We start from the raw sequence: 27,632 nt of genomic DNA, 5'->3' as shown, positions 1-27,632 counted from the left end.
TTATTACTATAAAAAGGTTTGTCAAAATTTTATGTCTATAGAAAATTTTCTCAAAATTTTATTTCTATAGAAAATTTTGCAAAATTTTATTTCTTTAGAAAATTTTGTCAAAATTTTATTTCTATAGAAAATTTTGTCAAAATTTTATTTCTATAGAAAATTTTGTCAAAATTTTATTACTATAAAAATGTTTGTCAAAATTTTATGTCTATAGAAAATTTTCTCACAATTTTATTTCTATAGAAAATTTTGTCAAAATTTTATTTCTATAGAAAATTTTGTCAAAATTTTATTTCTACAGAAAATTTTGTCAAAATTTTATTTCTATAGAAAATTTTGTCAAAATTTTATTTCTATAGAAAATTTTGTCAAAATTTTATTTCTATAGAAAATTTTCTCAAAATTTTATTTCTATAGAAAATTTTCTCAAAATTTTATTTCTATAGAAAATTTTGTCAAAATTTTATTTGTATAGAAAATTTTGTCAAAATTTTATTTCTATAGAAAATTTTATTTCTATAGAAAATTTTCTCAAAGTTTTATTTCTATAGAAAATTTTGTCAAAATTTTATTTGTATAGAAAATTTTGTCAAAATTTTATTTCTATAGAAAATTTTGTCAAAATTTTATTTCTATAGAAAATTTTGTCAAAATTTTATGTGTATAGAAAATTTTGTCAAAATTTTATTTCTATAGAAAATTTGGCAAAATTTTATTTCTATAGAAAATTTTGTCAAAATGTTATTTCTATAGAAAATTTTGTCAAAATGTTATTTCTATAGAAAATTTTGTCAAAATTTTATTTCTATAGAAAATTTTGTCAAAATTTTATTTCTATAGAAAATTTTGTCAAAAATTTATTTCTATAGAAAATTTTGTCAAAATTTTATTTCTATAGAAAATTTTGTCAAAATTTTATTTGTATAGAAAATTTTGTCAAAATTTTATTTCTATAGAAAATTTTGTCAAAATGTTATTTCTATAGAAAATTTTGTCAAAATTTTATTTCTATAGAAAATTTTGTCAAAATTTTATTTCTATAGAAAATTTTGTCAAAATTTTATTTCTATAGAAAATTTTCTCAAAATTTTATTTCTATAGAAAATTTTCTCAAAATTTTATTTCTATAGAAAATTTTCTCAAAATTTTATTTCTATAGAAAATTTTGTCAAAATTTTATTTCTATAGAAAATTTTGTCAAAATTTTATTTCTATAGAAAATTTTGTCAAAATTTTATTTCTATAGAAAATTTTGTCAAAATTTTATTGCTATAGAAAATTTTGTCAAAATTTTATTTCTATAGAAAATTTTCTCAAAATTTTATTTCTATAGAAAATTTTCTCAAAATTTTATTTCTATACAAAATGTTGTTAAAATTTTATTTCTATAGAAAATTTTGTCAAAATTTTATTTCTATAGAAAATTTTGTCAAAATTTTATTTCTACAGAAAATTTTGTCAAAATTTTGTTTCTATAGAAAATTTTGTCAATATTTTATTTCTATAGAAAATTTTGTCAAAATTTTATTTCTATAGAAAATTTTCTCAAAATTTTTTTTCTATAGAAATTTTTCTCAAAATTTTATTTCTATACAAAATGTTGTTAAAATTTTATTTCTATAGAAAATTTTGTCAAAATTTTATTTCTATAGAAAATTTTGTCAAAATTTTGTTTCTATAGAAAATTGAAGTAATTCCTAGTTAAAGAGCAGTGTTTTCATTTTGGTTCGATCGGCGCAAAAGTCCACAAAATTTATAAATTTGGTGCGATCAAACGGATTAAAGCCAATTTTGTTCCATTTTCATAAAGAAAAAATGTTTTCTTAATTCCATAAAAACGAACTTTAAACCAAAAATGAAAAATCCTCAATATAAGTCTTAGCCTATTTTTAAAGATTATTTCTTTGAATCAAAAATGTGTTTCTTTACTTTAAGGAAAATCTGCCTTCAAAGACATTCGACTTTGACAGAGGGACGCGAATTTCAAAGATTTGAAGAAATTCATCCTTAATATTGTGTAAAGTGCGTGACCTAAAATGTAGGTTGCATAATCTTTCATATTATTGTAATATTGTTTTCAGTGTGTACGGATTAGTACTATCAAGTACGTTTGTACAAAATGTTCGTACCTAGTACGCATATCAGAATTCGTACTGCCGGCAAGATGGATATGCTAAACTTTATGCCACTCTAGCTGCCCGTATTATTTTTTTGTCTTTGATTTGACTTAATTTTTTTTCCAAAAATTTCGAATGATAAAATTTGTATATATATTTTTTTCAACGAAATAAATATTTGAGCCACTGTACTTCTGCGTCAATTCGATTTCTGCGCTTTGTGTATTTCTTTCATCAATGCTTTTTTATGATTTCTTGTATTGTTTTTGCCCACGTTCTTTTAATGGATTGTTTTCATTTCACTTTAGCTATTTTACTTGTCATTCACTCTTATTGTTGTCGTTAGTATCGTTATTGTTATTATTGTATTTGAAATATTTTAATTCTCGAACACGTTTAAACGTAGCAAAGCGCGTCAAAAACAAAAAAGAAAAATTGTAGCCATATGACGCTGACGACAACTATAGTAGTACCAACCAACCAAGCAATCAACCAAAGTACCCCGTCACAATAAAATTTCAGTTTAGCAATTTCCAAAGAGGAATTAGTTCAGTTCTCTTTAAGTAATACCTTCAATGCACATCGTTCGTAGTGCTTTTGCCGCATTTGTCTAATTAAAATACACCGGTCCGGTGAATTAACATATATTTACGCACAATTGATCCTTTTAAGTTTCTGTGAAAACCAAACTTATAAACTAATAGAAAGGTGTGCCATAAATACATTAAAGAAAAACAAATATATGTATACTAAAAGTTATTAAATATCAAGCTGAAAAGTAAAACGCTTAAACATTTGTGTTCATTTTGTGATATTTAAATCAACAAAAAAAATAAGAATTGCATTTATGGTGAAAGAAAATTAAAAGTATTAAAAAATAACGATTTAGCAAATAAATCCAAGAAGTCAAATTTCAAAGATTGGACTATTCTCTGTGCCGAAAACTGCAACAAGCTAGGTATGTGAGATAAAAAATTTTGAAATATTGTGTATAACATAATATGATATTATTATTGTGCAAAAAATATCGTGTACAAAACCAAAAAGCAAAAAATAAATGTTTTGAACATACACCAAAGAATTAAAACAAAATACTTTTATCCGAAACAAAAAACAAACAAAAAAAAAAATAAAATAATATAAAATGTTCTGAAATACGAAAATCGGTGATTATTAAAAAAGCCTTGTTTGTTATTTGTACTTCAAAAATTTTCTAAAGAAATAAAATTTTGAAAAAATTTTCAATAAAAAGAAAATTTTGACAACATTTTTTATAGAAATAAAATTTTAACAAATTTTTCTTTAGAAATAAAATGTTGACAAATTTTTCTATCGAAATAAAATTTTGACAAATTTTTCTAGAAAAATAAAATTTTGACTAAATTTTCTATAGACAAATTTTTCTATAGAAATAATATTTTGACAGTTTTTTCTATAGAAATAACATTTTGACAAAATTTTTTATAGAAATAAAATTTTGCCAAAATTTTCTATAGAAATAAAATTTTGACAAAATTTTCTATAGAAATAAAATTTTGTCAATATTTTCTATAGAAATAAAATGTTGAAAAAATTGTCTATGGAAATAAAATTTTTTTACAAATTTTTTTAAAATAAAATTTTTTACAAAGTTTGCTATAGAAATAAATTTTTGGCAATAATTTCTATAGAAATAAAATTTTTCACAACATTTTCTACAGAAATAAAATTTTAACAAATTTTTATATAGAAATATGATTTTGGCAATATTTTCTAAAGAAATAAAATCTTGACAAAATTTTCTATAGAAATAATATTTTGACAATTTTTTCTATAGAAATAAAATTTTGACAAAATTTTCTATACGAATAAAATTTTCTATAGAAATAAAATTTTAACAAATTTTTCTTTAGAAATAAAATTTTGGCAAAACTTTCTATAGAAATAAAATTTTGACAAAATTTTCTATAGAAATAAAATTTTGACAAAATTTTCTATAGAAATAAAGTTTTGTAAAAATTTTTTTATAGAAATAAAATGTTGCCAAATTTTTTTATAGAAATAAAATGTTGACAACATTTTCTATAGAAATAAAGTTTTGACAAAATTTTCTATAGAAATAAAATTTTGACAATATTTGCTACAGAAATAAAATTTGACAAAATTTTCTATAGAAATAATATTTTGTCAATACTTTCTAAGGAAATAAAATGTTGAATAATTTTTCTATAGAAATAAAATTTTGACAAATTTTTCTATAGAAATAAAATTTAGACAAAATTTTCTATAGAAATAAAATTTAGACAAAATTTTCTATAGAAATAAAATTTTGACAAAATTTTCTATAGAAATAAAATTTTGACAAAATTTTCTATAGAAATAAAATTTTGGAAAACATTTTCTATACAAATCAAATTTTGAAAAACATATTCTATAGAAATAAAATATTGACAAAATGACTATTTTAACATCGATCTGTGCAGTAGTTATTGATAAAAGAGAAGAATGGTGGGATCATTTGGGGCTTAATATTCGTTGTGTATCTGTATCCAGGAAGAAAAGTAAAAGTAGTGGATCCGGAAGTAATGCAAATTTGGCTTAGAAGCGATGAATTTCACATGGGACGGATGTCCAACATTTGAACAGCCGTAGCACTGAATTTGCATCATTCCTTAATGTGTGATCCGAATTTAGTGTTTTGGATGTGAATTAAAAAAAATTTGTCATATAAATAAATAATTTTTATAATTTTTTATAATTTTTCTTTATAATTTTTTTTTAAATTGACAATTTCTATACCCTCCACCATAGGATGGGGGGTATTTAACTTTGTCATTCCGTTTTTAACACATCGAAATATTGCTCTAAGATTGGGTCGTGGTGAAATTCTGAGTCGATCTAAGCATGTCCGTCCGTCCGTCTGTCTGTTGAAATCACGCTAACTTCCGAACGAAACAAGCTATCGACTTGAAAATGGGCCATATGGTACCACTTTTACGTATAGCCCCCATATAAACCGACCCCCAAATTTGTCTTGTGGAGCCTCTTTGTTGAGAAAAATTCATCCGATCCGCAATTTAGTATGTGGGAGCCACCCTTGTGCAATGGTTAACATGCCCGCCTTGCATACACAAGGCCTTGGGTTCGATTCCTGCTTCGGCCGAACACCAAAAAAGTTTTTCAGCAGTGGATTATCCCACCTCAGTAATGCTGGTGACATTTCTGAGGGTTTCAAAGCTTCTCTAAGTGGTTTCACTGCAATGTGGAACGCCGTTCGGACTCGGCTATAAAAAGGAGGTCCCTTGTCATTGAGCTTAACATGGAATCGGGCACCACTCAGTGATAAGAGAGAAGTTCACCAATGTGGTATCACTATGGAGTGAATAGTCTAAGTGAGCCTAATACATCGGGCTGCCACCTAACCTAACCTAACCTTGGTACGTGGTGTTAGTATATGGTCTCTAACAACCGTGCAAAAATTGGTCCATATCGATCCATAATTATATATAGCCCCCATAAATACCGTTCCCCAGATTTGACCTCCGGAACCTCTTGAAGATGAAATTTGGTACATTGCGCTAGTATATGGACGCTAAAAGCCATGCAAAAATTGGTTCATAACGGTCTATAGTTATATATAGCCGATGGGCAATCACCCAAAAATTGGTCTATATCACCAAAAATAATCTACCAAATCTTATTTCTATAGAAAATTTTGTCAAAATTTTATTTCTATAGAATATGTTTTTCAAAATTTGATTTCTATAGATAATTTTGTCAAAATTGTATTTCTATAGAAAATTTTGTCAAAATTTTATTTCTATAGAAAATTTTGTCAAAATTTTATTTCTATAGAAAATTTTGTCAAAATTTTATTTCTATAGAAAATTTTGTCAAAATTTTATTTCTATAGAAAATTTTGTCAAAATTTTGTTACTATAGAATGTTTTGTCAATGTTTTATTTCTACAGAAATTTTTGTCAAAATTTTATTTCTATAGAAAATTTTGTCAAAATGTTATTTCTATAGAAAATTTTGTCAAAATTTTATTTGTATATAAAATTTTGTCAAAATTTTATTTCTATTGAAAATGTTGTCAAAATTTCATTTCTATAGAACATTTTGTCAAAATTTTATTTCTATAGAAAATGTTGTCAAAATTTTATTTCTATAGAAAATTTTGTCAAAATTTTATTACTATAGAATGTTTTGTCAAAGTTTTATTTCTATAGAAAATGTTGTAGAAATTTTATTTCTATAGAAAATTTTGTCAAAATTTTATTTCTATAGACTGTTTTGTCAACATTTTGTTTCTATAGAAAATTTTGTCAAAATTTTATTTCTATAGAACATGTTGTCAAAATTTTATTTGTATAGAAAATTTTGTCAAAATTTTATTTCTATAGAAAATTTTGTAAAAATGTTATTTCTATAGAAAATTTTGTCAAAATTTTATTACTATAGAATGTTTTGTCAAAATTTTATTTCTATTGAAAATATTGTCAAAATTTTATTTCTATAGAAAATTTTGTAAAAATTTTATTTCTATAGAATATTTTGTCAAAATTTTATTTCTATAGACAATTTTGTCAAACTGAATTATATTATATTACAAATTAGAAGACGGTGTTCAGAAGTTTTAAGATACCTTGCCATCGGCAAGTGTTATCGCAACACAAGTAATTCGATTGTGGTTGACAGTCTTTAGTAGAAGTTTCTAGGCAATCCATGGTGGAGGGTACACGAGATTCGGCCTGGCCGAATTTACGGCCGTATATACTTGTTCTAGAATGGATTTAGCATTTCAATATTTTTATACCCTGCTCCACACTGTGGAACAGGGTATTATAAGTTAGTGCATATGTTTGCAACACCCAGAAGGAAACGAGATAGACACATGGTATCTTTGGCAAAAATGCTCAGGGTGGGCTCCTGAGTCGATATAACCATGTCCGTCTGTCCGTGAACACATTTCTGTAATCAAAGTCTAGGTCGCAGTTTTAGTCCAATCGACTTCAAATTTGGCGCAAGTATGTGTTTTGGCTCAGAATAGATCCCTATTGATTTTGGAAGAAATCGGTTCAGATTTAGATATAGCTCCCATATATATATGTCGCCCGATATGGACTTAGATGGCCCCAGAAGCCAGAGTTTTACCATAATTTGCTTAAAATTTTGAACAATTAGTACTATAGTCAAGTGTGCCAAATTTTATTGAAATCGGTTCAGATTTAGATATAGCTCCCATATATATCTTTCGCCCGATATGGACTAATACGGTCCCAGAAGCCAGAGTTTTACCCCAATTTAAGCATTGTAGCTATGCGTGCCAAATTTGGTTGAAATCGGTTCAGATTTAGATATAGCTCCAATATATAGTTTCGGCCGATTTACACTCATATGACCACAGAGGCCAATTTTTTGCTCCGATTTAGTTGAAATTTTGCACAGGGAGTAGAATTAGCATTGTAGCTATGCGTGCCAAATTCGGTTGAAATCGGTTCAGATTTAGATATATCTCCCATATATAGTTTTCGCCCGATTTACACTCATATGACCACAGAGACCAATTTTTAACTCCGATTTAGTTGAAATTTTGCACAGGGAGTAGAATTAGCATTGTTGCAATGCGTGCCAAATTTTGTTGAAATCGGTTCAGATTTAGATATATCTCCCATATATATGTTTTTTTCTGATTTCGAAAAAAATGGTCAAAATAAAAAAGTTGTAAAAATGATTCTAATTTTCCTAAACTTCTAATACATATATATCGAGCGATAAATCATAAATAAACTTTTGCGAAGTTTCCTTAAAATTGCTTCAGATGTAAATGTTTCCCATATTTTTTTTACTAACATTGTGTGGAACAGTGCATTAACCGACTTAAATTTTGAGTCTAAAGATTTTGTAGAAGTCTATCAAATTCTTCCAGATCGAGTGATATTTAAATGTATGTATTTGGGACAAACCTTTATATATAGCCCCCAACACATTTGACGGGTGTGATATGGTATCGAAAATTTAGATCTACAAAGTGGTGCAGGGTATAATATAGTCGGCCCCGCCCGACTTTAGACTTTCCTTACTTGTTTATTCTGTTTTTAACCGATTTGAAACAAAAAATTAAAATTACCCATTAAAAAAAAATAAAATAAAAAGCAAAATTAAATATAAAGAACATCTTTGGGAGGACATTTTTGGAAGAGATTTTAAAGTTGTGCCTTTAGAATAACTTCCAAATTTGTTACTGGGTAGCAATAAACAGCCATTCTACATATATGATATGGATATATAAAATCACAATAGGACTGTTAAAAAAAAAACGGTAACCAAATATTTATTTCGAAAATAGCCTTAGTCTAATCTCCAGTAGAGAGACCTCATAAAAAAAAAAAAAAATTATTAATGTAATTTCAGGATTTCACATTTACAAAAAAAATTGCAATTAAATAACAAACTATTTGGGCCACTTATTTTTAAGCCATAATTAAGGCATATATGGGAAATTGATTGATGTACGTAATTTTTTTTGCTTGCCCACTGTATCTAATTCTAATTCGCGTTAAACATGCAAAATTTAGATTTTAACATTTAAATATTAGCACATACAAAATATATATAGATACATGCATATATAGCTTAAAAACACATGAAATGACATTTCATTAGTGTCATTAGTGGGTTTTTTTTTTATTAACTTTAACAAAGAATCTAAACAATGAATTATATTCATTTTTTTTATTAGCAAATAATATTTACAGTAATTTGAATAGAAAGGCCATTTAACTCACAATAGCTGGTGGTACATAAAAATTAAGCCAGCAAAAAAAAAAAAAAACTCAATGACTGACCCAGTTTGGCCAAATTGGGCTAAATTAGTTTAGTGCAAATAAACACCTCATGAAATTTGAAATGTATTTCCTTTGCAAAAAACAAAAATAGCAATAACCATTTAATAGCAACTGGTAATTGATTTAGATAATAAATAATTATCTGGAATCGTGCTACAAATTTGCGATAAAGCAAAAAAGATATTTTGTTCAAGCGTTTTGACGACACAACGATCTGAAAAACAACAGAATGTGTTTATTGACCATAACATTGTAGTCCACCAAGAAAAACACACGAGCCTATCAGCCATTAACCGCCTGCACCGATTAGGAAAATACAAAAACAAAAAGAACTTCTCGAAGAAAAAAAAAAGGTTAAAGAAACTTACCGCCGACTGATTGGCTGCCGGTTAAATGCACCACCACCTCTGGTATGTATGTGTACTTGCCGACTGACTCATGTCCGCTTGCACGTAAACGTTGTTTAAGTCAAGAGAAATAAAAAAAGCACCGCGCAAATATAAGTAATAATGACGGCAATGGCAATGAGATGGCATAAAAAATGAAAAAAACAAAAACGACATCAACAACAAATTATTGCAAAATATTTACTAACTATCCATTATTTTTATATTTATGATATTATTAGCTTTCTTTAAGTTTTTGTGATATTTAATTGATTTTTTTTTTCTTGAACTATTTCTAGGCCTCTTTTTGGAGTCTTGGCAGTTTAAATTGGAATTTGTCCTTTTCTGGTCGCAATTCTTTTAAACAACGATCAAAATCTTCACGTAAAGGGTAAAACAAAAAAAATGCATTTTAATTAAAAATTTAATCTCAGTTTTAATCTTCGTTTTGTTTCCCTTCCCTTCATGCCCTTAGTTACAATACTTTACAATACGGTCGCCGTTCTAAAACCCAATGGCATAAGCCTCTCACAAATGCCATTTTCAGTTCACACTTTAAAGAGTCAAGTCGTAACGGAGAATTTCATATTGATCATTTGGTAGCTAAGGGTGCCTTCGGTGTGGTTTTTAGAGTTATTGATAAGCAGCGTGCAGCAGAAATAAAACAAAAATACCCAGAAAAATATCAACCAAAAGACCAACAATACCACAATACGCATCAGTATCAGAATCAAATAATACCACATTCTGATAATCTTTCTTCAACTCCTGTTTATGCTTTAAAAGTTCTGAAGAAATCTAAAGTACGTACCAATTTGATTATTTTCTCTTCCTTATTATTGTTGACTTGATAACTTATCGGGTTATTACCCCCCCAACCGTTCATTTGGTGTTTTGCAGATAATCTCAGAAAATAGTGTTCAGCAAATTAAAGACGAAGCCGATATCCAGAAACTCTGTGGTCATAATCCTTTTATAGTACAACAATTTGATCTTTGGCAAAATCGTCATAATTTGCATATATGTAAGTATTCAAGATATTGTTGATTTTTGTTTATATCATTAAAAAAAATAAAAGTGCCGGCATTATAAGTTCGTTTCGAATGAAAAATATTGGCATTTAACTCTCATAAAAAAACAGGCATAAGCTGTCTACACATTTTTTTTATTTGTTAAAAAAATGAATTCCTTTATCCCCACAATAACAGACCATTTTAGTCAAAGACTAACAATGTTAGACGAGATATTGGATAATAAATTTAATAATTAATCAAAAATCGTAAAAATGATTTTTTTATTAAAAGGTTCTCAAGCCGAAATAATGATAACGATAAAATTCCGAATGATTTTCGGCAAATTGAATTGTGCTATCGAAAATGGAAATGTTGATATGAATAAACTTTAGAAACGAACTATGTATATTAAGGAGTAATTGAAATTGAAATGCTGTGTTGAAAAGCATAATATAAAATCGGACTACTCTTGATATATATACAAGAATAACTCTAGTTTATTTCCGGGTTCAATTTGCATAAAACCAACAAGAAAGTTCTCAAGTCGGACGAAAACTGTTACCAAATCCACTGCATTTGGTCTGTCATTGATGGGCGCTAGCACATAGGCAATGTTGCCAGTATTTTTCTGGCTCTTCTCCCCAAATTAAGACGATTTCGTCCCCCAATTTATATCAAAATTCCTCACAAAAATCCCCAATCAATTTTTGTCAAAAATAAAGAAATAGATCTATGCGGTAAAATATCGGTAATAATTGAAAAATCTAAATTTTTTTTGTTATACCAGCTTGCTTGACTTCCAAATGTTCGAAAAATGGATATAGTAGTTATGTCACCATGTATTTATGGACTAAAATTTATTTCTAATTACTCAAGTAATAAAATTGGGCGATAGATAAATATGAAGGTGAACCATCTTCATCATTTCTATATTTATGGGATATAACTATTGTCCAAATCAGGCATGAACACTGATAAGAGAACAAAATTTAGGCCCGAGTCCTCACGAAATGATTTCACAATTTCTTAACCTAGCTGAGTAAAATTATAAATTACCGCTTGGGTCCCCAAAATAAAATCCTGTGCCCGTTTCATTTGCACCCTTTTGTATCATTTTTAGTTATGTAGAAATAACAGAATTTCATGTAAATCATTATTACAAACCTGCTTCATTATGGTGAACGGATTTCGAAAAAATCTCCAAATTTATGGAAATTCCCCGCGAAATTCCCAAGTCCCCAACTTAAAATTTTCGTCCCCATCCACGAAAAATATCCCCAATTTGTGGGAAATTCCCATTATTGGCAAGACTCCACATAGGGATCCGAATAACTTAGCGCTTCATTTAGCAGTTAAGCTTTCAAAAAATATAGGTGATATTCATACCTAAACCAGGAAAGGCAACCCAGAAAAAACTAGGTAACCACATCTCATTACAATTTGCATTACCTGGAGTAAAGCTCTCATTACACATTGCATTACATTGCGGTGAGTTACAATGACTTTTTTGTAATGGCAAAAATAAATACCTCTGGGTAATTTTAGATTTGTTATTCTCTAATTTTTAGGCAGTTGGCTTAATAAAATAGAATTGAAAGAATTGAATATTTCTTAGTACGAATGAACTAAAATACTTTTCTATGCTAAGTGTTATTCGTATGTATGATAAGCTTTCTATAATAAAGGAAGTTAGAATTATCATTTTATAAGAAATTTTACTAAATGTAAAACTTGGCTTTAGTTCGGGTTTTGTTCATTTTTACGAATGCTTTGTTATCAGTGAATAAAATTTTCTTGTTCAGTAGTAAATTCTTATACCCCGCGAAGAAAACAGTATTAGTAAAATGCCATGCCTTATTCTAGTTAATGAACTATTCCTAACTGCTTTCAGTTTAGGATTCTTTTTTACTGAAACAAGTAAATTTTATTATTTCACAAAAAAAATTAACTTAATGGAAATAAAATGGCTAAACTAAATTTATGAAAATTTTTTCATTTAGTTTCAAAGACAAATTTTTTTCAACGAATAAGTGATTACATATTAGGTGATTATATGCTTTAAAAACACTACTTATTTCATGGCCGAAAGTATGTCTGGGGAGAAGTACTTTCCTCCTAGGACATGCGTATGTAAATGTAATCTGGAGCGATGCCAATTAATAAGTGGTTATTAATTTTTAAATAGGCCTACCTACAAGATTACCGGGTAATGAGAGTTTTTTCTGGGAAGCTACGCAATTCCAAATGTTTATAGTCACATAATTCTGACATCTTTCTTGTCTTCCTGTGGTTGACACCATACTATTATCGTTACTATAGAAAAAGAAGATCCCTTGCTATTGAGCTAAAGATGCAATCGGGCAGCACTCAGTGATTTTACCACTGTGGTATCACTATAGACTGAATAATCTGAAGTGATCCTCAAATTACAGGTTGCCACCACGATTGTCACAGTTTGTAGAATTCTACCAAAAATGGTTTATTTTTTACTGTTTGGTAGATTGGTAGAATTCTTGATGTTTTGATAGATTTTGCAAAACGTTCCTCTACAACTAAGAGGTACTTAAATTTTCTATATAATTAAACTGGTGACCAAATTTTTTATATATAAATAAAATTTAAAAACATTTTCTATATAAATAAACTTTTGACAAAATTTTCTGCATAAATAAAATTTTGGCAAACTTTTCTATAGAAATAAAATTTTGACAATATTTCCCAAAGAAATAAAATTTTGACAAAATTTCATAAAGAAATAAAATGTTGACAAAATTTTCTATAGAAATAAAATTTTGATAACATTTTCTATAGAAATAAAATTTTGCCAAATTTTTTATAGAAGTAAAATTTTGCCAAATTTTTTATAGACATAAAATTTTGACAAAATTTTCTATAGAAATTAAATTTTCTATAGAAAAAAAGTTTGACAAAATTTTCTATAGAAATAAAATTTTGATAAAATATTCTATAGAAATAAAATTCTGACAAAAATTTCTATAGAAATAAAATTTTGACAAAAATTTCTATAGAAATAAAATTTTGGTAAAAAAATTATTTCTATAGAAATAAACTTTTGACAAAATTTTCGATAGAAATAAAATTTTGACAAAATTTTCTATAGAAATAACACTTTGACAAAATTTTCTATAGAAATAAAATTTTGCCAACATTTGCTATAGAAGTAGCATTTTGCCAAATTTTTTATAGAAGTAACATTTTGCCAAATTTTTTATAGAAATAAAATTTTGACAAAATTTTCTATAGAAAAAAAGTTTGACAAAATTGTCTATAGAAATAAAATTTTGATAAAATATTCTATAGAAATAATTCTGACAAAAATTTCTATAGAAATAAAATTTTGACAAAAATTTCTATAGAAATAAAATTTTGATAAAATTTTCTATAGAAATAAACTTTTGACAAAATTTTCGATAGAAATAAAATTTTGACAACATTTTCTATAGAAATAACATTTTGACAAAATTTTCTATAGAAATAAAATTTTGACAAAAATTTACAAAAATTAATTACAAAATTCACAAACTATCTATTGTACTTTACATTTTCTCCGCTGTCTTGTTACTTCGCTGTCTGTTTTTCTTCTGCTAAAAAAAAAACAAAAAAAATAGCCGAGATTATGAAATAAAAAAATCATAAAAATTAAAATAAAAATAAAAAGGTAAACACTATCAACAACGAAAACGAATATTGAAAAAAATTTCTATAGAAATAAAATTTTGACAAAATTTTCTTTAGAAATAACATTTTTAGAATTTTTGATAAAATTTTCGATAGAAATAAAATTTTAAGAAAATCTCTATAGAAATAATATGTTGAGAAAATTTAATATATATACCAAATTTTCTATAAATTCAATAACTTTAAAATTTTTAATTTTCGTGTTCTTTAATACCACCAAAGTCCATTTTGAGTAATTTTTCCCGGTTTGTAGAAGTAGTAACTTTCCCTTGTTAGGTTAGGTTAGGTTAGGTTATGGAGGATGACACGAATCTGTGCCTAGCGAATTTGTGTCCACTTAGACCATAGTTGGTCCATTGCGGTTCCACACACTCCTTTATTTCTTCCTCTTCATGTCTCTATCCCTCCGGCCGGGATAATCCCATCATACGATAAAATGTCCTTCAGATCTGGCTAGGCCCTCAACCCAGAGGCCATGGTGAATGTGATTGTATTCTCTCAAGTTTTTCCCTTGTTGGTGCAAGCTGAAGTCGTTAAAACAGTAAAAATTCGACACATTTACATTTCAAGGGATCACTTCCTTTTTTCATACTAACCACAAAAAATTTTGATCAAAATCTTCAAAAAGAAGAAAATAAAAAAAATATAAATTTGGTAGATTGTGGTAAAACTGTCTTAAAATTTTGGTAGACTATTTTTGGCACGAGTGGCAACCGTGGTTGCCACTACTCCTAATCTAACCTCATATTAGACAAAAATATTTTTCGATTTTTGCAAAAGTCGAGTTTTCGATTTTTCTAATTTTCAAAATTAATTTTAAATAATTTTTTGATAAAATCGATTTTTCCGATTATTAATTTTAATGTTAAATTTAATTTTTCGATTTTTACGTTAAATCTCATTTACGATTGGTCACTATCAATTTTCTATAGAAATAAAATCTTGATAAAATTTTCTATAGAAATAAAATTTTGATAAAATTTACAATAGAAATAAAATTTTGACAAAATTTTCTATAGAAATAAAATTTTGACAAAATTTTCTATAGAAATAAAATTTTGACAAAATTTTCTATAGAAATAAAATTTTGATAAAATTTTCTATAGACATAAAATTTTGATAAAATTTTCTATAGAAATAAAATTTTAACAAAATTTTCTATAGAAATAAAATTTTGACAAAATTTTCTATAGAAATAAAATTTTAACAAAATTTTCTATAGAAATTAAATTTTAACAAAATTTTCAATAGAAATACAATTTTGACAAAATTTTCTATAGAAATAAAATTTTGGCAAAATTTTCTATAGAAAATATTTTTATGATTTTTTATCTCATAATCTCGGCTATAGGTCTATAAATTAAACTTGAAATTGTTGGTTTCTTGTTTTTTTTATTTTCCGACATTTCGGTTGACTTCGTCAGAACCGTTTTCAAGGCTACAAATTACAAAATTGTACAAAAATTAATTACAAAATTCACAAAATAAAATCAAACTATCCATTGTACTTTACATTTTCTCCGCTGTCTGTTTTTCTTCTACTAAAAAAACAAGAAACCAACAATTTCAAGTTTAATTTATAGACCTATAGCCGAGATTATGAGATAAAAAATCATAAAAATATTTTCTATAAAAAATAGAAACACCAATGTTCCGATATCCACTTCAAATCCACGAATGTGAAAATTTGGTGTTCTTAATTCCACGTTCTTTTTTGAACATTTCTGTAACCAGCTGGGTTGCACAAATCACACAAAAATTCACTAAGGCGGAAATCAAAATAAGTGGAATCAATAGACTTATTATAATTTATTATTTTTTTTTTAAATTAAAAATGACGCAGTTTTAATAAAACTCATGTATTAAATATAAAACATTTCAAATTTTTTACGCGAGTACTTTTTTAACCGGAAATACACCCATCTTGGACATAGTTCAACTTTCAACAAGACTTTTGCAAGTGAATTGATTTCACGAAAATTCCGGTGAAAGTGGATTGTAGGACACGAAAATCGTGGAATTGATTCACATTCACCTGGAAGTGGATTTGGGAACATGGGCAAAAAACTCATAAAAACTAAAATAAAAAGGTCAACAATATCAACAACAAACGAAAAAAAATTTTGAAAAAATTTTCTATAGAAATAAAATTTTGACAAAATTTTCTTAGAAATAACATTTTGAGAATTTTTGATATAATTTTCTTTAAAAATAAAATTTTAAGAAAATCTCTATAGAAATAAAATGTTGAGAAATTTTAATATATATATCAAATTTTCAATAACTTTAAAATTTTTAATTTTCGTGTCCTTTAATACTACCAAAGTCCATTTTGAGTACTTTTTCCCGTTTTGTAGAAGTAGTAACTTTCCCTTGTTAGGTTAGGTTAGGTTATGGAGGATGACACGAATCTGTGCCTAGCGAATTTGTGTCCACTTAGAGCATAGTTGGTTCATTGCGGTTCCACAGACTCCTTTATTTCTTCCTCTTCATGTCTATACCCCTCCGGCCGGGATAATCCCATCATATGATAAAATGTCCTTCAGGTCCGCCTAGGTCCTCAACCCAGAGGCCATGGTGAAAGTGAGTGTAGTCTCTCAAGTCTTTCCCTTGTTGGTGCAAGCTGAAGTCGTTAAAACAGCAAACATTTCAAGGGATCACTTAATTTTTTCATACTAACCACAAAAAATTTTGATCAAAATCTTCAAAAAGAAGAAAATAAAAACGAATATAAATTTGGTAGATTGTGGTAAAACTGTCTTCAAATTTTGGTAGACTATTTTTGGCACGAGTGGCAACCGTGGTTGCCACTACTTCTAATCTAACCTCATATTAGACAAAAATATTTTTCGATTTTTGCAAAAGTCGAGTTTTCGATTTTTCTAATTTTCAAAATTTCCAAAAGTCAATTTTCGGTTTTATAATTTTTTGATAAAATCGATTTTTCCGATTATTAATTTTAATGTTAAATTTAATTTTTCGATTTTTACGTTAAATCTCATTTAGGATTGGTCACTATCAATTTTCTATAGAAATAAAATTTTGACAACATTTTCTATAGAAATAAAATTTTGATAAAATTTTCTATAGAAATAAAATGTTAACAAAATTTTCTATAGAAATAAAATTTTGACAAAATTTTCTATAGAAATAAAATTTTGACAAAATTTTCTATAGAAATAAAATTTTAACAAAATTTTCTATAGAAATAAAATTTTGACAAAATTTTCTATAGAAATAAAATTTTGATAAAATTTTCTGTAGAAATAAAATGTTAACAAAATTTTCTATAGAAATAAAATTTTGTCAAAATTTTCTATAGCCAACATCACAATTATCGATTAGTCAATTTGGCTGGATTTTCAAACAAATTAAAAGTTCATTTTATAGATTATAAAAGGTTGTATTCGACTTTTTTTTGACAGTGTTAGTGGATAATACGGTTTTTGACTTTCATAATCCCTATTTTATGCTGATCAACGAATTCAGTTGACAGCAATTCGAAGCGAAGATATCTGCACTTGTTTCTTGATTAAGGTTTAGTTAAATCTTCAGGGAGTAACATGAAAACAGTCCTATTTCGAACGTATTAAATTCTAGCTAACATATAATCATAACTAACTAACATATTCTAACTTATCCTTTTCTCTTACAGTATCCGAATACGTACCTAATGGTGAACTTTTTTCTAAAATAGCCAATTTCTCAATTAATTTAATACGTATCTATTTGGCTGAAATAGCTTTGGCTTTAGGTAAGCTAAAATATTTTATTCTTAATACGATATTAATTTATTTATACATATTTTGATTTCCACATAGATTTCCTACACAACGCTGGCATTATCTATAGGGATGCCAAACCAGAAAATATTTTACTAACTGCTGATTATCATTTGAAATTAACTGATTTTGGATTAAGCAAGTGGCTGCGATTGGGTTTAACAACGAAAACTATGTGTGGCACTTTTCAATATATGGGTACGATTTAAACAAAAAAAAAAAAACTACAAAATTTTCCCTCCTTCCTACAAACTACAAATCAATAGAAACAAAAGAAACTAGCAGTAGTAGAAAAAACAAAACAACTATTATCTATAGAATATAGACTATCTATCTGTCTTATAAATATATCGAAAACAAATAATTAGCTTTAAGCATTTTAACATTTAACTAATAACTCTATAAACAACAAATACAATATAATAATAACGCAACAATGAATGCCCGCTCACAAGTTTTCGATCTGACCATGGAGGGTCGTCAAGTGGATGAAGCTGTGGCTAGTATATTTCATACGGTGCTATTCCATCGCTGCCTTGGTAAATATATGTACACCGGTGATGCCCAATATTCGATTGGAACTGTGGGCTACACCGATGTAGATTGTGATTTTATTGATTTCACCTATGTTTGCTGCACCTCGGATAGTCTGCAACGTACTGTGAAAAGGGCCATTAATGTATTCAGTGAAAAGCTACGCTCTAACGAGGGATGCGGTTCTGGACAAATAAGCTTGGAATTTTTCCAAAAGAAAAAATCTCGCTGGCCCTTCACAGCCGAATGTATACCATGGGAGGTGTGGACCATACATTTGGATTTAATCAAACATGAAAATGAAGATGAGCGACAAATGTGCCGGGAAAATGTGGCCGATTTGCTAACGGACAAAGTCATCTATATAACGGAAATCATGAATAGACACGATTATGTACCTAAGACACCGAGTCAAAGTGAATTGGATCTAATATTCGATACCACGTATCCCGATGTACAACCGTATCTGTTCAAATTTGTCTCATCGACATCGAATTCAGCGGCCCCCTCAATGGGGAATGCCATGAAGAAAATCATAAAAGAGACCCTCGCATTGTGACGCGTTGCAAAACCGTTACCTATAACGCAAACTCAATCTAATCATAGATATAGCACCAATATCCAGAATTATGGTCGATTACAGCCAACAACTGCTAAAACAAGAGACATTGTTGTCCAATGTCTAAGTGATAGAAAAATATGTATTAACAAGTCTCAAGTTGTTTATAAGCTATGCAGAAAAACTGATTTGGGCAATAATTGTGATGATAATGCTGCCCTCAACAGTGATGTTGATGATGATGATGATGCCAGCACTGGTGATGAGTCCAATGAACCAAATATCATTTTATGGGATGTGAATTTATGCTCCAATAATTATCAATATCAACAAATAAACTTGGAGAAGAAACAAATGATTGTTTATTATAAACCTTCTTCGCCTTATACGAAGACACCGTTCATATGCTTTCTACACGCTTTGGCTCGTGATTTTATGTTCATATGCTTTTGTCGCCATCATCAACGACGTTTAGGCACATTTTGAAATGTTATTTCTCTCAGAATTATCGTTAAGAATTATTTAAATTATTTTTAGTTTTTTATTATTATTTTGTTAAATGAAGTATGAATGATTAATCAACGTCTCAAATAGCTCTGTTATAATTATGTTTTATATTCAAATGTTTGACCTACAAAATTTAGAAATAGACAAAAATAAGTTTTCTTCATATTTTTAAAAATCATTTGAGTGAGTTTTTTTGAAATTCATTTGAGTGAAACATAGAATTCAAATATTTCGAAAATGGTCCTGGAAAAAAGTTCGACAGTCATTTTGGTTAAATATTTGCCTTGTGTGACCATACCCTTAGAAGCTCAACTGCCAACATTTTTTCTGTTAAAATTAACCCACAAACAAAAGTGGCCTTAAATAATATTTTGTATATGAAAACTAATATTCAGTTTTTTATTTGAAAACATAGATTCGGCCTGTTTGAATAATGTTCTCTATTAAAAAAAAAAACATATATATTTAGCTTGGCAGAATAATACTTTTTATTAGAAAATTTATATTCAGCCTGGCAGAATAAGGTTGTTATTGGAAAACTGGCTGAACAATTTTTTTGTTTTCCCTCTAAATGTTTTTTATTATTTTATACGAAAAAATATTAAAAAATTTTTACAGATTACGAAATTCAAAATTTTTACTGATATGAGAAAAATATTTCATTAAAAACTCAATATTTAAATATAATATACAGAGCCATTTGAGGACGAAGGATGTGAATGTATATATTTTTATAGTGGAAAAATGAATATGTGAATGATCTTTATTTTTAAAATTTTTTTATTGTAATAATTTATTGAAATTTCGTTGAGTACCATAGATTTTAAGTTAAATTTAATATTTTTTTCTTTGTTTAACTTACTATTAAATTATAAATTTAAGAGTAATCTGTTTTAAGTTTAACAAGAAAAAGAAGAAAACAAAACAGAAAATGAAACAAATAAGAAAACGTGATAAAACCCCAAAATATACATACACATTACCTATTATATATACACACACACGCATAAATATATAGATATTTCTTGCGTATAAGTAAAATATCCATATATGTTTTTCTATACATATGTGTTTCGTCTATACATATTAATTTTAATTTCTTACGAAAAGAAAACAACAAACAACAAGCCTTAGTTACTTATAGAAGTTTTAAGGATTCAAAACCCATCGTTTAGTTTTTTAAGTATGCTATAATGCTATCATTACATAAATATTTATTAAAAACCAACAAAAATAAATCATATTTTGCAAAGATTTTAAATATTTGCAAATCTCTCGTATCTACACACAAAAGAAAAAAAGTATAAATTCATATACAAACCTACACATTCATATATATACTTACTATATGTATTTCGTTTCTCTTGGATCTTAGAAAAGAAACACCAATTTATTACTATGATTGATTGAAATCAAAAACAAGGACCATTGTGTAGTTGTACTAAATATAAATACTACTCTAAATAATGTTTTCAATTTCTTTTTTTTTGTAACGCATCTACAAACTGCCAGTTTATGTATAGATTTTTTCTTTTTTATTTGTCATCATTGTAATTTATTTTTTTGTTTTCTTTATTTTCTACCAAGGGGTTTACCTATACCCCCATGAATAATAATTGAAAGAAAAATGTTTATATGCATACGCATTATAATTTCATGCCTTTTATTTTGTTTAATATTTTTATTAAAAAAAATTCTAAAATGTTAAAAACAACCATTCGATCTACTTTTTAAACTTCTGGATTAAAATGAAAGAAAAACAAAACAAACAGATAATGAAGATCGAGTTATTTTCCCTTGGATATATATCAAGAAAGCTTTCCAGATATTGGATTATAAGAAATTTTTGCATTGTTACTTATTGGTATAAAAACTTGCTAGCAGAACAATTACATCGGGTAAAATATAATGGTGCACACCATAAACTAGGATAGAGTTATTTAACAAGTAGATAATTAAATATTTTTTCCTTTTTAAAATTTAAAGAAATTTTCCGTGGAATATTCTTTGCCTTAAAATGAATCATACACCCATTGTCATAATGAAGTAAATTTATTTCTAATGGAAAAACACCAAAATATTTCCCAACAATGGTCATATCCTTCAGTATGTAAAACTTCTCTATAAACGATGGGCAACTATATTTAAGAGGAGGTCCTTTATCATTGAGATAGGCGGCCATTGATATGAAATAAACTGCACAAAAAAAAAAAAAAAAAACGTTTAATGGTGTTAAGGCTCTCAGTGATAATCGAAATAAAATTACGACTTCTTTAAAGTAAAATTAAAAAAATAATAGTAATAATAATAAGAAAATGCTAAAAAAGCGAAGTCTGTTTTTTCGATATTTAAAATGACGAAAATCTACATTTTGTCAAATACCTGAAGTTTTAACCATCAAATTGGCCCTAATTGATTTAAAAAAAAAACTTTCAAAATCGACCTAACTCGTTTAGTTGCTATTTGATATTACCTAAAATTCACGATGTTCGATAACGTCGTCTTTTCGTGTTGACACAACTCGTTTTATTGGCTTTCAATGCAAATTTGCCCCAATTAATTTTTAAACAATTTTTCAAAATCGATCTAACTCGTTTAGATGCTACACATACAAAATTTTTTCTCTGATTCAATCACCAAATTAATTGATCCAATTAATTTTTTAATTGAAATGTCTTCAATCACGAAAATGATAGTATCAATCACAGTTTTAATTGGGCATAGAAAAAATTCTTGATTAAAAAATTAATTGATTTTTTCAGCAAAATTCAATTAATTTTTTCATTGATTCAATTAAAAATTTAATTGATGTTGATTGCAAAACGCAATTAATTTATTAATTAAAAAAGGTAACTATTTTTAATTACTTTCTGAATTGGCTTAGAGTTTTTATTTGGATTAACAAATGATTGTTTGAAATACATTTTTAATTAAAAATTAAAAAAAAAATCAGCACATTTTTTAACTGAATTAGTTTCCGAATTTGATTAAAAAGTTAATTGTATCAATTATTTTTTTAATTAAAAATTTTAAAATTTTCAATCATTGACGTAATTAACTTAATGTTTCTATCATGATTAAAAAGTTAATTGTATATATTAATTTATTAATTGAAAACATTTTCAACTTCAATTAACTTTTTAATTGGAAATATTTGGTGATATTTTTTTCTGTGCGTTGCCCGATCTTAAGGTTGCCTCAATGATAAGGGACTTTGAACGCCACCGTGGTGCAATGGTTAGCATGCCCGCCTTGCATATACAAGGTCGTGGGTTCGATTCCTGCTTCGACCGAACACTAAAAAGTTTTTCAGCGGTGGATTATCCCATCTCAGTAATGCTGGTGAAATTTCTGAGGGTTTCAAAGCTTCTCTAAGTGGTTTCACTGCAATGTGGAACGCCGTTCGGACTCGGCTATAAAAAGGAGGTCCCTTGTTATTGAGCTTAACATGGAATCGGGCAGCACTCATGGATAAGAGAGAAGTTCACCAATGTGGTATCACAATGGACTGAATAGTCTAAGTGAGCCTGATACATCGGGCTGCCACCTAAAATAACCTAACCTAAATATGAACGCCATGTTACGCTAGGCGTGAAAGTTGAAAGGCAACAAACTACATCTAAATGGTTTTAGTGTTCAGTTGAAAAACGCTATGGAACCAGTGTAATATGGCCATGCTAACCATTTTGCTTCAGTGCCATGAATATTTGTTCAACCGAATATCTTGTTTATTATATGCCTTAGGAAATTAAAAATTTCTGAGCAGAGAATGAATCCGATCCTGTTTTTCTTGTCGGTGGCTGACATTTAATTTTTTATATCGGCGGTAGTGGCTTGACGGCTAAGGTTCAGCAATCCCTCGATTTACGTCGTCTCGGTTTACATTGTTTCGATTTACGTCGTCAAATTTTTTGTTTCATCAAACTTCGATTTACGTGGTCGATTTTTTGCCCACTTTATCAGAAACGCCTTCCATAAGTAAAATAAGTGTCAACGATGATGATATCGAAACATTTTTTTTTCTAAAATTCTTACCGAAATTATTGAATTACCTTTATTTTTTAAGTTTTTTATTATTTACATGCATGCACATACATTAATGGACTTAAGAGTAGGTATGAGCAAATTTTAATTCGGTTTACGTCGTTTCGTTTAACGTCACCGAATTCCGGAACCAATCACGACGTAAATCGAGGGATTACTGTATATGATTAGATACACTTTTATGGTGAACTATTATCAATGAGTGTTGCCCGATCTTAAGGTTGGCTCAATGATAAGGGACTTTCAAGTCTGAACGCTGTGATAGAATGGTTTTGCTGTTTAGTCGAAACTGTTATGGAACCAATGGGATATGGCCATGCTAACCATTGCCCTATAGTTCCTTTATCCACCCATGAATATTTGTTCAACCGAATATTTTGGTTATTATATGCCTTAGGAAATTAAAATTTTTTGAGCAGAGAATGAACTCGACCCTGTTTTTCTTGGCGGCGGTTTATATTTAATTTTGTATATCGGCGGTAGTGGCTTGACGGCTAAGCCGATATAAATTTGTCTATTTAGCGCCAGTCAATCGCCCTTTAAATCAAATTAAACCTTTGAGTACCGATGTTCACTACAGAGGATATTCGACAACGACACCAATCTCTAATTCCCCTCTTAATTTTGATATATTTCTCGATATTATTTTAAAGCTTTAATTATGGCTTTCACCACCTAAATACGCTATAAATATTTTAAGGCTTTAATCTAAATGCACACAAAAATATTTTTTTTTTGTCTTCAATAATGCAATAGATCACCCATAGAAAAATTATTATCATACGGGCTCAAATCAATACCGTACGTTATTGATAGTTAGCCAACCCCGTATGGTACAATATCAATACCGAACGGTACAGGCGGTACACAAAGCATGAAAGTACCATACGGTATTATGAAAATACCAAAATGGTATTAAAAATAATACCTAAGCGGTATTAATATTTATACCATTAAGTTATTGATGTATAAACAGTGTGGTATTACCAAATAATACCAAAACGGTATTGGGTTTAATATAAACCCGGTATTTATTGTTATAATACATATAATTCAATAAAACACACGTAACAATGACTTTTCCTTTAATACATTTATAAAATACATTTTACATACACTTCACCACTTTTTTCATGCAAAATTATTCTTTGAATTTTATGTCCCATCACAGGCTCTGTTTGCCTCAAGCTGTCTGTTGTGAGATTTGGAACGCTTTTGTATGCCTCTTACGTATCTAATGAGAGAATGGTTCCGAATTAGTAAACATTAATAATACTAAAACATTTGATACTTACGAATACTTCGCTATATCCACAAATTTAGTTTTTTCAGTCATCTTGTTTTCCAAGAAATATTGCAATTAACGCGTCTGTTTACTTTATGTGAACAAACTAAACTATTAAGGCGACAACTTAGTTTTTAGCAACGGCGACATATCATATGCTACGGGTATGTGATAGTTAATACCATAATAATACCGGATGTAAATGATTTGATAAAAAGTGGTATCAAAATTAGAAGGTAACGTGAACCAATCAATTAATACCAAACGGTAATGGTCACGTACCACCTTTTTTCAACCAGTGATCCAATTAATTTTTAATTGAAATGTCTTCAATCACAGAAATAATAGTATCAATAAAAAAATTAATTGATACTATTAATTTTAGTTTCAATTAAAAAATTTATTGAATCATTTAAATTTTTATTTGAATATTTTTTAAAATTCAATTAGAAAAAATTTTCGTGTAATTGTTTTCTGTGTACACTATAAATATTTTCCATATTTTGATGGGCACTACTAAAATACATTTTTATAAACTTCTTTAACAATCAACGATATGCCACTTTGAGAACTTTTTTCCTGCTGTACGTCTCTAGAAAATGGACTGGACATTCATACAAGAACTATATCTGATATTATTTCAAATTTTGTTTTGTATTTTTTTTACTCCTCGACAGATATTATAGGCCATTTGATCAAAATTCAGGGATCAAGTTTTCAGAACAAACTCATATAGCTTTAAAATTTTTTTGTTTTTTTATTTTACCGACTTTTGTTGTCGTTTTTGCTAAAATTCTTCTCCTTTTAACGAAGACCCCCAAAAGGTGGGCTTGGGCATTAGAGGGTTAATTCGGAAAAAACACAGAAAAAATTTTACGGAAATTTTTCCAATTAAAGTCTTCATTAAGTTTTAAAAAATATTCAATTAAAAATTTAATTGATTCAACAAAAATGAAACAAAAATCAATCATAAAAATTAATAGTATCAATTAATTGCAAAAACTAGGTAACCACATCTCATTACAATTGGCATTACCAGGAGTAAAGCTGTCATTACAAGTTGCATTACATTGCGGTGAGTTATAATGACTTAATTGTAATGACAAAAATAAATATAATGCCTAATAATTTTCGAATTGTTATTCTCAAATTTTTAGGCAGTTGGCTTAATAAAATAGAATTGAAAGGCTTGAATACTTCTTAGTACGAATGAACTGAAATATTTTTCTATGCTAATTGTTATTCGTATGTATGATAAGCTTTCTATAATAAAGAAAGTCAGAGTTATCATTTTATAAGAAATTTTACTAAATTTGGTTTTAGTTTTAGTTCGGTTTTTGTTCATTTTTACGAATGCTTTGTTATCAGTTAATAAAATTTTCTTGTTCAGTAGTAAATTCTTATACCTCGCGAAGAAACCGGTATTAGTAAAATGCCATGCCTTATTCTAGTTAATGAACTATTCCTAACTGCTTTCAGTTTAGGTTTTTTTACTGAACCAAGTAAATTTTATTATTTCACACAATGACACTAGTTTACAAAAAAAAAAAAAAAAAATCATGTACACTTAATGAAAGGCAACTTTTCTTATGTATTTTGATGGAACGACATTTTTCGGTCGTTTTTCTTCTAGTTGATCTTATTACTTACGTAAGAGTATCATCTATACGATCATGAACTTCTCTTCCACACATTTTTTCAATGGTTTATACTTTTCTGGCGGAAAAGGTCCTTTGTAAATTTTTTGAAAATTTGGCTTTTCGCATCGAAAATTTTTGAACCACTTAACTTATCACTTATCACCAATTATACACGATTATTCGTCATTAATTAATACCTTTCATTTAAGTACCAACAACGATATAATCGGACATTTTTAACTCGAGATATAATTTGTTTATAGAGAAAAGAGCGAAAAATAAAAATAACAGGATATCTCAAAAACTGTTCCATAAAAAAATTTTTAAAATTTTTTTTCGAATTCAGCAGATCAAAATACATAAGAAAAGTCGACTCTCATCAAGTGTACATTTTCAGTGTAAACTAGTGTAATTTAACTTAATGCAAATAAAATGGCTAATCTAAATTGATGAATATTTTTTCCTTTAGTTTCGAAGGCACTTTCTTCTGGGTGTAGTGCTCCTATTACAGCATTACTCGCCATATTTTGATCCATTGTAATCAGCGATAGAAATCAATATTTTCGAGATTTGGTTGCCTGAGACAATAAGTGGCTATTTTACAAGCTTTGGTGTATCTACGAATAAGTGATTACATATTAGGTTATTATATGCTTTAAAAGCACTACTTATTTCATGGCCGAAAGAATGCCTGGGGAGAAGTACTTTCCTCCTAGGACATGCGTATGTAAATGTAATCCGGAGCGATGCCAATTAATAAGTGGTTATTATTTTTTAAAACGGCTTACATACAAGATTACCGGGTAATGAGAGTTTTTGCTGGGACATTTCAAATAAAACTGAATTGGATCATTTAATTTCGTGATTGAAGACAAAAAATATTTTTTGTGTATAGGGAAAGGGTTAAAAGTATATCAATCGCTTCAAATAAATTCATTTCATTTTGTTGGTCTGCTAACCATTAATCTTGCTAAATTGTTATAAAAACGTAACCAAAATTTTATATTTCAATAAAAATTTTCTCATTAAATGGCGGCTACATTTCACTCGAGATGAGCCGATATAAATGACGGCGGCTAAAATCGTTGGCGATTTTTTGGTTCCAAAAGTGTTTAGTAAATAAACTTTGATCATCCAGGCGATGTCATGACTCACACCCGAATTAAAAAAAAAAAATTGTGCTTTCTGGTAGGCTTTTTCCTTGAATTTAATAAGTAAATTTTGTTATAATTAACA

At 27.8% G+C, this 27,632-nt stretch overlaps 2 protein-coding genes across 2 annotated transcripts in view; both read left to right on the top strand.

The window, feature by feature from the left end:
* The window catches only part of S6KL (ribosomal protein S6 kinase like), a 192,500-nt gene that overhangs the window by 34,335 nt on the left and 130,533 nt on the right, over positions 1-27,632 (top strand). Inside the window, exons 2-6 of the mRNA XM_075302249.1 lie at positions 9,633-9,724; positions 9,809-10,136; positions 10,234-10,357; positions 17,701-17,799; positions 17,867-18,025. Of these exons, the coding sequence (XP_075158364.1) occupies positions 9,633-9,724; positions 9,809-10,136; positions 10,234-10,357; positions 17,701-17,799; positions 17,867-18,025 (802 nt within the window). The remainder of the gene's footprint in view (positions 1-9,632; positions 9,725-9,808; positions 10,137-10,233; positions 10,358-17,700; positions 17,800-17,866; positions 18,026-27,632) is intronic.
* Positions 18,068-18,930, top strand: Atg101 (autophagy-related protein 101). Its single transcript, XM_075302252.1, has one exon. It carries the CDS (start codon positions 18,264-18,266, stop codon positions 18,918-18,920), a length of 657 nt encoding a protein of 218 aa, XP_075158367.1. The 5' UTR covers positions 18,068-18,263; the 3' UTR covers positions 18,921-18,930.

This window comes from Haematobia irritans, chromosome 3, assembly GCF_050003625.1.
Source record: "Haematobia irritans isolate KBUSLIRL chromosome 3, ASM5000362v1, whole genome shotgun sequence".
In the NCBI taxonomy this organism is placed as follows: Eukaryota; Metazoa; Arthropoda; class Insecta; order Diptera; family Muscidae; genus Haematobia; species Haematobia irritans.
This window is presented reverse-complemented; position numbering and strand designations above follow the sequence as displayed.